At 43.0% G+C, this 13499-nt stretch overlaps 1 protein-coding gene across 1 annotated transcript in view; it reads right to left on the bottom strand.

Annotated features, from left to right (window-relative positions):
- Nucleotides 1-13499, bottom strand: part of npy2rl (neuropeptide Y receptor Y2, like) — an 88227-nt gene that overhangs the window by 1985 nt on the left and 72743 nt on the right. The window contains exons 4-5 of the mRNA XM_075450945.1: nucleotides 8171-8336; nucleotides 2338-2491 (exon numbers count right to left, since the gene is read on the bottom strand). Of these exons, the coding sequence (XP_075307060.1) occupies nucleotides 2338-2491; nucleotides 8171-8336 (320 nt within the window). The remainder of the gene's footprint in view (nucleotides 1-2337; nucleotides 2492-8170; nucleotides 8337-13499) is intronic.

The raw sequence follows: 13499 nt of genomic DNA, 5'->3' as shown, positions 1-13499 counted from the left end.
TTACAAAGTAAAAATAAATTTAAGCCTTCTAATTTAGAGAAAATAACATTTAGTATGAAGTTCCAAATTGAAGATGGGTTCTTGATAAATTGTTTAAACCAATTTATTTTGAAAGTATTATTTGAAGTGTAAAAGTCTAAAAAGTTAAGGCCACCATCATCATATGAGTTCATTTTACTTATTTTTTAATATAGTATTCTTTAATAGCAGCGTGTACGTTGTCACCAGCAGCGCTTATTATTTTGAAAACATGTAAACCATAGTCTTTCCGGTTTAAAGCACGGACCACCACCAGTCCAATCAGCGACGATTCATTTCGCCAGAGGGTACCTACCTTTTCCGTTTTGGTTAATGTCGTTGTGTTTTCTTTTTTGCAGTTGTGATTTGCACTTCAGGGCCACCGTACATAATGACAAAGGAATGGTATCGTAATAAGTCAGAAGAAAAGAAAAGAAATGGTGGCTGTGTTCGAAACCGCATACTACATACTTGCAAACTGCATACTCATCGATCAGACAGTATGCAGAGGGTTTACCCACAATGCATTTCGCTCCTGCCCGAGCCGAAATCAGCCTGCCTGAAGCTGATTTCGCTTAAAGTGATACTCCGAGTAGATTCACCCTGGGGTCATTTGAACCGTGATATCCAGCCAAGTAGCCCACCCGCAGTTTTTTCGATATTGGCTGAACATCAGCTGAGTTACAGAGTTATCCCGAATAGCTTCGTACAAGGGTTAATGGATCCTGGCAGTATCTCCAAAATTACCACACCAAAATCACATGCCATGACACCAAACTTCTACAGTAGTACAAATATGGTCTGTACTCACAAAACGATGCATTTGGAACTTTGTACATAGTCCAGGAGTTTATAATTATCAACACAAGCCTAATAGCTTTTCTGCTGCTAAAGCTGCGTCGACGTCACTTCCTTGATCTGGGAGCTTCAAAGTAAGATGAAGGTTGATCTACTACTGTAGACAACAAAGTACATGCAATATTCTACATGAATTTTTTTATGAATTTTTATGTTGTAGAGTTGTGAATTTATTTTATCAATGGAGAAATTGAGCAGCCTTGCTTTTTGTCTACAGTAGTAGATCAACCCTCATCTTACTTTGAAGCTCCCAGATCAAGGAAGTGACGTCGACGCAGCTTAGAAAGAAAAGCTATTAGGCTTGTGTTGATAATAATAAACTCCTGGACTATTTTCAAACTTCCAAATGCATCGTTTGGTGAGTACAGACCATATTTGTACTACTGTAGAAGTTTGGTATCATGGCATGTAATTTTAGTGTGGTAATTTTGGAGATACTGCCAGGATCCATTAACCCTTGTACGAAGCTATTCAGGATAACTCAGTAACTCAGCTGATGTTCAGCCAATATCGAAAAAACTGCGGGTGGGCTACTTGGCTGGATATCACTGTTCAAATGACCCCAGGGTGAATCTACTCAAAACTATCACTTTAAGCTCTAAACTCTGTAAACTTTCGCAACATTTGAAACATTTTCAGGTGAGAAAGTAATCGTTTAGATCCCCAACGTGTTGAAAACCTGACAAAATACCGGCTATTTACAATTTTGTTCCCACGAATTCGGCGCTACTAAAGCTAGCCGCAGTGAGCAACGCACTTCCGGTTATTTTCACAAAATAAAATACCCGTTCTCAAACTCGCATACTAACTCAAAAAGTTAGTAGGAGAAGTAGGAGAAGTATGCGGTTTGGAACACAGCCGGTGTCTTTAAATACAACATGTTAGAGGATCTCAGGAATAGTTCTGATTTACTTAAAAAACAACTATTTAGCCCGTCTATGACCATGATTGATTGACCATTGGTTTCTGGCCGAATATAGAGTCAATCTTTAACCTAATTCAATGAAAATGGAGATGGAGGGTCCATTTTCATATCTGGATGGATGGATAGATAGAGGGGAAGCACACGTGAACATGTATGTACCTGTATGGTGTGTCCGGGTACGTGAGCATGTATGTACCTGTATGGTGTGTCATGTATGTACCTGTATGGTGTGTCCGGGTACGTGAGCATGTATGTACCTGTATGGTGTGTCATGTATGTACCTGTATGGTGTGTCCGGGCACGTGAACATGTATGTACCTGTATGGTGTGTCATGTATGTACCTGTATGGTGTGTCCGGGTACGTGAGCATGTAAGTACCTGTATGGTGTGTCATGTATGTACCTGTATGGTGTGTCATGTATGTACCTGTATGGTGTGTCATGTATGTACCTGTATGGTGTGTCCGGGCACGTGAACATGTATGTACCTGTATGGTGTGTCATGTATGTACCTGTATGGTGTGTCATGTATGTACCTGTATGGTGTGTCCGGGCTCCAGCGTTAGGGGGCCGTACTCTCTGAAGATGGCCAGAGGGCTGGCCAGCACCGCGCTCAGCACCCAGGTCAGCGCTATCACCCCGAAACAAACGTCCTTACGCATCCTGGTCTCCAGGTGGTACACGATGCATCTGAAACACACAGCGACACACACGCCTGAGTCCAGAGTCTGTTTTTTTTAGAGATTCACACAAGCTAATGATGGTTACGGTTCAATAACAGATGATGGAGCAGATGGTGGAGGAACCGCTATTTCAGGTGCAATGTGCCAGGGAAGGATTGTCTCTTCAGGGCGTCTGGTTGGGGAACCTCAGAATTACAGCGCTGCTTTTTGCAGATGATGTGGTTCTGTTGGCCTTCAGCTTCACAGCTGATTGTGAGGCAGCCGCGATGGAAGTCAGCTCTTCCAGATCTGAGGCCCTAGTTCTAACCTGGAAAAAGGTAGGGGTCCACCTTCCCAGTTGGGGATGAGGGGTTAGAGACCCAAAGAAGGAGGTCGTGGTTGAAATGAGTTTCCATCAGAGGGTGGCGGGGCTCAGCCACCATCCGGAGGGAGGAGCTCCAACATCCGGAGGGAGGAGCTCCAACATCCGGAGGGAGGAGCTCCAACATCCAGAGGGAGGAGCTCCATCATCCGGAGGGAGGAGCTCCAACATCCGGAGGGAGGGGCTCCATCATCCAGAGGGAGGGGCTCCATCATCCAGGGGGAGGAGCTCCATCATCCAGGGGGAGGAGCTCCATCATCCAGAGGGAGGTGCTCCATCATCCAAAGGGAGGAGCTCCAACATCCAGAGGGAGGTGATCCATCATCCAGGGGGAGGAGCTCCAACATCCAGAGGGAGGAGCTCCATCATCCAGGGGGAGGAGCTCCATCATCCAGGGGGAAGAGCTCCATAATGCAGTGGGAGGAGCTCCAACATCCAGAGGGAGGTGATCCATCATCCACGGGGAGGAGCTACATCATCCTGGAGGAGGAGCATCACCATTTGGGGGGGGGCTCCATCATCCAGGGGGAGGAGCCCCACCATCCGGGGGGAGGAGCCCCACCATCCAGGGGGAGGAGCTCCATAATCCAGAGGGAGGAGCTCCATCATCCACGGGGAGGAGCTCCATCATCCAGGGGGAGGTGCTCCATCATCCAAAGGGAGGAGCTCCAACATCCAGAGGGAGGAGCCCCACCATCCGGGGGGAGGAGCCCCACCATCCAGGGGGAGGAGCCCCACCATCCAGGGGGAGGAGCCCCACCATCCGGGGGGAGGAGCTCCACCATCCGGGCCACCCATCTGACCTGGGAACACCTTAAGAGCTGGAGAGGGATGAATGGGTTTCCCTCCTGGACCTGTTGACCTCAGATAAGTGGAAGACAATGGATGGATGAAAGTGCTTCGTAATGTTCTCTCGTATCCTCCAGCCTTCACCAGAACTTTAGCTGTGTTTAATTCACAAACTGACAGCCGTTCTCATCTGTGATCAGCCCTAATTATTCCCCACGTCTGAGCTGAGGAACACGAGTCTCCGTCTTCATGAATCAGGTCAGGTCCTCTGCAGATTTTACTGCCTCAGACAGGAGGCTGAGCGAGTTTCTCCATCAAACCCACGGTAACACAATCAGACCTGCTGTCGATTACATGACATAAACGCTGTCTTTACAACTTCAAATGAATGAATATGAAGATCACCAAATGCTCAATTATCAAGTTTATCATCCCTGAAATCTTTCCTCAGGGTCATACATGGTGAAATCTTCCCACATTACTGCTCTTAGCACGTACCCTTGAATCAACAAAGCAGCAGCCAAGCCGGACAGGAGCTATAAAATGGGCCTCATTTGCATGCGGATCCTCATTGTAGCAGCAGTAGTAGTGAAAACAGCTTTCATATTTTCACTCTTTTGTCGTTTAAAGGATGTCATTACAGTAAATTGAGCAGGTTTATGTCAGCGGATACACAGAAACTAATTTTACTTTGTGAAAACCATCCAAGGTTTCTCCCATTCAGCACCACTAACGCAGAACTGCAACATGCCCGGCGGTTTTATGCCCCGCTGAATAAAACAGGTTGAAGGTCACAGACAACATGCGAAATCTTGTTTCTACTCGCTAACACGAGATGGCAGGCATGTGTAATTTGAATTATACCCCCGAATAAAGGGGCCTTCGCGTTAAAAACTCTCAAACTCTGAAGCCAGAATCAAGATCTGATGGAAAGACGTTTTACTGCTTGTTACTGACGTTCCTTTTACTGATTTTCTGTTGTTTTTTTGTGGATAAAACGACCAAAAAAATGTCAAAAGATCATAACGTGGAACAGCTTGGTTCATAGTTGTGTTCATGATTTCAGAAAAGGATCAAAAAGGAAGAAGAGAACCTTTAAATGTGTTCGAAACCGCCTACTTCTCCTATTTCTCCTACTACTCATACTAACTTTAACTTTTTTTAAGTTCCCGGATGCATACTAGATTGTCCGAAATGTTGGGTATGCATCATGAGGTTACTACTCATACTCAAACTACCCAAGATGCAACGTAACGTGACGTCGCCGATCGTCATTTCCTGTCAAAACGGCAGTTTCAAGCTAGCTACAACGAGGGTAGGTTCACTTCCTGTTTTCAAAACAAAAGCACCAGTTGTATGGTAATGACTTTCCTTATGATAAAAGACAACGGGTATTTTATTTTGTGAAAATAACCGGAACTGCGTTGCTCACTGCGGCTAGCTTTAGTAGCGCCGAATTCGTGGGAACAAAATGGTAAACAGCCGGTATTTTGTCAGGTTTTCAACACGTTGGGGATCTAAACGACTACTTTCTCACCTGAAAATGTTTCAAATGTTGCTAAAGTTTACAGAGTTTAGAGCTTAAGAGGAATCAGCTTCAGGCCGGCTGATTTCGGCTCGGGCAGGAGCAAAATGCATTGTGGGTAAACGCTCTGCATACTGTCTGATCGATCAGTATGTAGTATGTAGTAGGCGGTTTCGAACACAGCCAAAGTCGTGGAATCCTAGATGCCGCCACGCAGTGGTGTCATTAATGATGTCATAGTGATGTCAGTATTTTTCCCATTTACAGTTTCTCCTCATCTCTGACCGTGGGCAGCCGTGGCTCAGGGGTTAGAGTGGGTTGTCCAATAACCGGAAGGTTGGCGTTTCGATTGGTGGACTGACAGCTGGAGGGGTGGCAGTCCACCTCCTCGCCACGGCCGAGGTGAGCAAGGCACCGTACCCCCATGCTCCCCGGGCGCCGTGATTGGCTGCCCACCGCTCCAGTGTATGGCATCCGTCTCCTGACTGTGATCTTAATGTATAAATTTCAGCCTTTTGAAATCCTGTTGTCAAAATGTAAAGTTTTCGTCAAGTATTTTATGTATTTTCATAGTTTTTTCAGCACCCACAATTTCGAATAAATGGACAAAAATGTGCCTAAAAGGTATGAGCCGAATATATATATAAACATACATAGTAAGGCTGGGCGCGTTAACTCGTTATCGCGTTAACTTGTCAATTATTTAACGCCGATAAATATTTTATCGCGCATTAACGCAGGTTTTATTTTGTAAAAGTCTGTTGCTCACAGGCTTTTATTTTGTAAAAGTCTGTTGCTCACAGGCTTTTATTTTGTAAAAGTCTGCTGCTGTCTGCTGAGGAACAGGAAAAGAAAGTAATCGGCGGCTCCACCAAACATGGAGAAGGGTACGGAACTTTTACTCGGCCATTTTCATGTTAAAGTTCTTCCAGACGGCGGAGTCGACAGAACCAAAGTCATCTGTAAACACTGCCAAGTTGAATTGTCTTCTCAGCGTAGTAGTTCCAGTCTAAAATATCACTTAAAGGCAAAACACACAACTGATAGCAGCAAGTCATTCAAGGAAACAGACAGTGGAGCGAGGCTTCTACATAAAAACTACAGAAAGATGCTGATGTTAAAAGTGTGTTTGCACAACAAATGTTATGGCACTTTCATTCATATGGCAGCACATTTAAAATAAAACTAAATGCTAAATGGATTTTGCGTAGAAATGCGATTAATCATGATTAATCAGGGAAATCATGTGATTAATTAGATTAAACATGTTAATCGTTGTCCAGCCCTAATTGAAAGAGTTTGTACTTGCACACTTTTTAGGTTTAGGTGTCTGAATTGAGTTCAGCCCTGGTGTTTGGTCTGTAAGGATCTCATTCAGGGTACTCTTACAGTACCAGTGCTTCTTTTATTGCTTTACGAACAACAGGACATGCTCATCATTTAAGTCAAAGAGCTACAGGTTGCTTTTATAACTTTCTCCCTGAGAAGCTCTCAACATTTCTTCTCTAATTGTAAAGCCTAAAGCAGAAGAAACTCTTCCTGTTTTCATCCAACATTGGTGGCATTGGCCACCACCAACTTAAGCCTGCCCCCCCACCACAACTCACCTACTCATGAACAAGCATCTTAAAACTCCTTTTTGATCATTAAACCATTCAGATATTATTTGTGTAACACTTTCCATACAAACTGAATGTTTTCTGAATAGAATATAAAGCAGAAAACTGTAGAAACTATAAAAAGAAGTAAGCTAAAACCAATATTTTCCAACCCCCACACCCTATCCTACCCCAGCTTGAAGCCGCCTCCAAGCCCAAAGCACTTGAGGATTATGTACTGAATTAAAAATAAAAACAAACCAAACAAATTAGAGATGCAGAACAGCCACAAAGGAAAACAATTCAATTAAAAAAAATCTTTACAGAATTCATTTGAAGACCAAATTAGAAATACAATGAAAATAAATCCACCTGCCATGAAGTAAAAGTTTTATGGAGTTTAGATGTAAAATTCTCATTAGATATCGATCCTGATCTCATTTGATCAATCAAGGGTGACATAAACATGGTGTCCTTTTCTACTATACACTACTTTTTAATTAATTTCTGGATTTTGCGTACAAATGCGGTTAATCGTGATTAATCAGGGAAATCATGTGATTAGGGATGGGAATCGAGAACCGGTTCTTGTTGAGAACCTGTTCCCAGTGTTTCAATTCCTTGGAATCGTTTGGCGATTTTTGCAAACGATTCCCTTATCGATTCCAGTGGGCGCGAACGACGTCACCACGCAACGTTGCGTGGCGAGTCCAGCACAGCCAGCAGCCAACAGTAAACATGGCGCCCAAGCGGTACAAACGCTCGAAAGTTTGGTTACACATCCCTAAAAAAGACGACAACAGGGCAACTTGCAAAGTGAATATTTCACCAAAGGGAGGAAATACTACCAACATGCAATAACTATGAATGAATGTCGCGTTTTCGATCTGCTCCGGACTAACGTTGGTGAATCTGAACCCAGCAGCAGCAGCAACGTTAGCAACGTTAGCATGTCCTCGGCTAACACTGCAGGTCACTAACTAACTAACAAACACTGCCTATCATGTTAGCGCCATTTGCCATTTGTGAGGTCATGACTCGTGTTACTTCTAAACTAAACAAAGTTGATGCTAATCGACCGGTTTGTTGTCCTTTTTCTCCAAATGAGAATCGATAAGGGAACCGACAAAGAACCGAATCGTTAAGCAGAATTGAAAATGGAATTGGAATCGTAAAAATCTTATCAATTCCCATCCCTACATGTGATTAATTAAAACATTTTAATCGTTGCCCAGCCCTAATACATAGTAATGAAATCCAGTACCTGGATAAGAACAGTCCCCAGTGTTCCTCATGTTCTTGGATTTGCTCCGTTTGTGTTTATTCCCTTTTTCCTTTGTGTAATAACCAATTTAAAATAAAGTTTAAAACCAGCCATAATCATGGCCGACACTCGCTGGAAGCGGCACCCACCTGTGCCGGTCCAGGGCGATGACGTTGAGCGTCACCGTGGAGACGTGCACGGCGAGCCCCTGGGCGTAGGGCAGCAGGAAGCAGAGGGTGCTGCCGAACTTCCACTCTCCCTGCAGCGTGTAGACGAGGGTGAAGGGGAGGCACAGCGTGTTGACCAGCAGGTCGGCTGCAGGCAAAGAGGATAGAAAAGCTGATTAAATCCGACCCGACATGTGATGCCCAACAACTTCTCAGGAAACATCACAGAACAACAGACGCACGCTGTGTTGGCGGCTCGTGAGCGATGCAAGCTGTAGGTACTGAGCTGCGTGTTTTCATCATAAAACTCCGGTGTCCACTCACCAGGAGGCCGGCAGAAAGAACATTTAACCTTCTCTGTGATTTACAATTTCAATGCCAAGTGCCGATGATGCGTCTGATCTGCAGCCAGGTGGAGAGACGTCTCATCATCCCCACCAACACACAAAAACAGTAGTTTTTTTCTCTGTTGAAATAATTAAATACAACTAACATTTGATTTTCTCTGTGACAAACTCAACTGTGTAGCTGTGAATTAGGTCACCAATAAAAAAGACAAAGGCTGTGTTCGAAACCGCATAATTCTCCTACTACTCCTGCTACTCATAGTGACTTTTTAACCGAATGCATACTAGATTTGCCGAAATGTTGGGTATGCATCATGAGGTTACTACTCGTACTCAAACTACCCAAGATGCAACGTAATGTGACGTCGCCGATCGTCATTTCCTGTCAAAACGGCAGTTTCAAGCTAGCTACAACGAGGGTAGGTTCACTTCCTGTTTTCAAAACAAAAGCACTAATTGTATGGTAATGGCTTTCCCTATGATGAAAGGCAACGGGTATTTTATTTTGTGAAAATAACCGGAAGTGCGTTGCTCACTGCGGCTAGCTTTAGTAGCGCCGAATTCGTGGGAACAAAATGGTAAACAGCCGGTATTTTGTCAGGTTTTCAACACGTTGGGGATCTAAACGACTACTTTCTCACCTGAAAATGTTTCAAATGTTGCTAAAGTTTACAGAGTTTAGAGCTTAAGAGAAATCAGCTTCAGGCCGGCTGATTTCGGCTCGGGCAGGAGCGAAATGCATTGTGGGTAAACGCTCTGCATACTGTCTGATCGAGTAGTATGTAGTATGCAGTATGTAGTATGCAGTATGTAGTATGCAGTATGTAGTATGCAGTATGTAGTATGCGGTTTCGAACACAGCCAAAGGCTTTCCATTTTACAATGTTAGCAAACAGCAAAGAATGTGTTAATAAATGCTAAATGCTAAACTGGTATGATATAAATCATCATATAAACCACTAGTATTTAGTACATACCCTGTATAGTTATATAATCTTATTTTGCAGAGTTTATTTTTTTCAGTTTTTCAGTTAGCCACACATTAATAGCTGAGTGCTAGATGCTAACAGTAGATAAATCTTGTTCACCAACCATTTTGTGATGTTAGCACAAAGCTAATAATGTTAATAAATACTAATGGTATAAACCATAAGAATATAGCATAGTTTAAACAGTGCTAATTGCATAAACCTCTTAGCATTTAGCAACACTAACAGTTGTATGCTCAATGCTAACTAAATATTTAGCAAAACATTAACAGCTGTATGCTAAATGCTAAAGGAATAAAAAGCCCCCAAAAATAAAAAAGTTATAAAAAAAAAATACTAATGTATAAACTGGTATGATATAAATCATCATATAAACCACTAGTATTTAGTACATATAGTTATATAATCTTATTTGACAGAGTTTATTTTTTTCAGTTTTTCAGTTATCCACACATTAATCGCTGAGTGCTAGATGCTAACAGTAGATCAATCTTGTTCACCAACCATTTTGTGATGCTAGCACAAAGCTTATAATGTTAATAAATACTAATGGTATGAACCATAAGGATATAGCATAGTTTAAACAGTGCTAATTGCATAAACCCACTTAGAATTTAGCAACACTAACAGTTGTATGCTCAATGCTAACTGTAAATATTTAGCAAAACATTAACAGCTGTATGCTAAATGCTAAGGATAGACAAACTTTTGGCATTTAGCCCTACATTATTAGCAGTGTGGTAAATGCCAACTGTGGATATTGTTTGTTTACCCCATCCTACAAGTCTGAAGGACTTAATTTAGCTGCATGCTAAATTCTAACAGTTATTATTTGGCAACATACTAATAGCTGTGTGCTAAATGCAAACTGTTAGTAATTAGCACCACGTTTTTAGCGGTGTGCTAAATGCCAATTAGTCATCAATTCTGAAAAGTAAGCCCCATCCTATAAGTCTGAGGAAGTATTTCATAGGCTTGTTACATATTAATCTCATATTTTGATCTATAATCTAGACTGTCATTGATGTGCTTTATTTCAATGGCAAAAAGGCTCATTTGACTTGAAATTTAAACATGTTAATAAGGTTAAAAAACACGATTTTCAGGGGGTATTTTAATTTAACTACAGTTCTACAGGGAAAAAACAGCAGAACATACTTTTCTTTGATTTCTATAAAAGTTATAAAAGCTCAAATATGTTTCTTTTTTTGTGGATTTCTACATTGCTTGAAAACAATCATAAGAAATTCTGCCTGATGTCGTCCCAAACACCCCGACTTCCTTTTGAGCGCAGTTTTTTTTCTTCCCAATCTGCAGATAAAACAGTTCAGCTTTGAGCGCAGCCCAAATCCTTCACCACACAATGCCATGGGATCTGCATATTTTCCTGTAACACTGATACATAAACACGCTGTCAAGCTGTCTCTATCCTGATGATAAGCAGGAAGCAACCAGATGAAGGTGGAGGCGAAGACACCTACCAATCCAAACACATCCACTTCCTGTGTGTTTGTCTGAGGTGGGAAAGCATTTTCAGACAGATGGAAATGCTCTTTCAAAATTTATGATCAGTCCTGAGGAGAGAAAAACTCCAGAAAGCCCTGTTTTACTTACTTGCTGCTACAAAAAAAACATTTTTTATTATTAGTTCTGTCTTTATCTTTGTGTGCAGAAGCTAAGCACATTTTACACTTGTTAAAAAGTCTGCGATTTATGTTAATTAGTGCTAAAAACTGACAGCTCAGCTTGATGCTCGCAGCGGTGAGGACCCTTCACAGAAGAAAAGAGAATCTCATTTTATGCCTGCTTCACACTTTGGTGTCTTTTTTAATGTTTTCAGAAAACCGAGACGACCAACACGTGCAAGGAGGATGTCAGAAGGAGACGTGTTTTTATAATCTAAAGGAAGTTTTTATGCCGACATACACTATGTCGCCAAAAGTATTCGTTCATCTTCCTTTACGCGCATATCAACTTCAGTAGCATCCCATTCTTAATCCGTTGGGTTTAATATGACGTCGGCCCACCCTTAGCAGCTATAACAGCTTCAGCTTTTCTGGACGAGCTTTCTACAAGGTTTACGAGTGTTTATGGGAGATTTTGACCGTTTTTGACCGTTCTTCCAGAAGATGTTGGACAGAAGGCCCGGCTCACGGTCTCTGCTCTAATTCATCCCAAAGGTGTTCTACCGGGTTAAGGTCAGGACTCTGTGCAGGCCGATCAGGTTCTCCCACACCAAACTGGCTCATCCATGTCTTTATGGAGCTTACTTTGTGCACTGGTGCAGCAGTCATGTAGGAACAGGAAGGGGCCGTCCACAAACCATCCATCCATCATCTTCTGCTTCTCCGGGTCGCGGGGGCAGCAGCTTGAGCAGAGAAACCCAGACGTCCCTGTCCCCGGCCACTTCCTCCAGCTCTTCTGGGGGGACCCCGAGGCGTTCCCAGGCCAGCCGAGACACATATGCCCCTTTTCCACCGAACATTTTTGTACCAGTACAGCTCTACACGGTACGACTCTACCCTGATTGGGAGCTTTTCCACCGCGGGTTGAAGGTGGGACCCGTTACGGCTAGTACCTGCTTCAGAGGTGAGTCTAGCCGGTGCTAAAACGTCACGTGATCAGTGCTGTCCACTGATTGGTCAGGTGAAATTACGTCATACACGCCACGAAGCTCAGGGAGCTTTAAATAATCACCCGCCATGTATGAAAACACACCTGCGAGAGCAACAGAGAATAAACAGAACTACGAAGATGGAAGACCAGAGAAGGAAAGCCAACCCATGGACAGTGAGCGAGGTGCAGGTATTGCCAAAGTTTCCTTTCTTTTTCAAGTGTATTTCGTCTCGGCTCTTCTTCTCTTCTCCTAAAACCGGCGTCATGTTAGTGGTGAATGGGCCGACTCCGCCCACCTCCAGGTCACGGTTTGGGTGGAAAAGGAAATGGTACTGGTGTCGTGTAGTGTGGCACTATATCGAACCGAGTAGAGTAGGGCTAGCTTGGCGGTGGAAAAGGGGCAATAGTCTCTCCAACGTGTCCTGGGTCTTCCCCGGGGCCTCCTCCCAGTGGGACGGGCCCGGAACACCTCACCAGGGAGGCGTCCAGGAGGCATCCTAACCAGATGCCCGAGCCACCTCATCTGACTCCTCTCGATGCAGAGGAAGCCCATTTCGGCCACTTGTATCCGCGATCTCGTTCTTTCGGTCACTACCCACAGCCTATGACCACAGGTGAGCTATTAAAAGAGACCAAACTCAAGCATTTACTCCGTGTGTTTCTAGAGCAGCTCCAATGGGTACGCTGTGGATAGGTGTTCTGGGAAATAATATCCAAATATTTGACCAAATTATTTAGATCAACATTTCATAACGGGTATATTCTCTTAAACTATCCCTGCCCTGGTGTCCCTGGCCTATCCCTTAACCCCCAGCTGGTGGAGGCAGATGGCCGCCCTTCCTGGTTCTGTTTAAAAGAGAGTTTTTCTTTCCATGCTCTGGATGGAACTTGTTTTTAATTGGCTCTGTGTGAATTGGTATGAATTAGATTTGATTGGATTAGGATTGGCTTAGACTGGACTGCATCTTTGAAGTGCTTTGAGAGAACAGTTATGAATAAATCTGAATTGAATTGATCTTTATGTCTCAGATATTATCTTTTCATCTCTTTCTGCGGCTCCCTTTCAATTAAAAAAAACCTCTGAGATTTCCTGAACGAATGAAACACAAAAGGAGCTCAGATTTAATATATCGAACCACTTTCGTGTCCATTCGTGTTATTTCTCTTCTAATTAAAGCGTCCAAAGTTAAAACACAGCCAATTCCAATCACTTTATATGGTAATTTATCTGATATCATATCCATCATATACTTTTACATCAGAATGATAAACGTTTTTTCAGAGGTATTCATTTCCAGGATAATCTTTTAGTCTTATTTTTAATGCAATAAGTGAGGGGGATTAGTTGTTCAGAAGTGG

Source organism: Odontesthes bonariensis, chromosome 19 (assembly GCF_027942865.1).
Source record: "Odontesthes bonariensis isolate fOdoBon6 chromosome 19, fOdoBon6.hap1, whole genome shotgun sequence".
Lineage (NCBI taxonomy): Eukaryota > Metazoa > Chordata > Actinopteri > Atheriniformes > Atherinopsidae > Odontesthes > Odontesthes bonariensis.
This window is presented reverse-complemented; position numbering and strand designations above follow the sequence as displayed.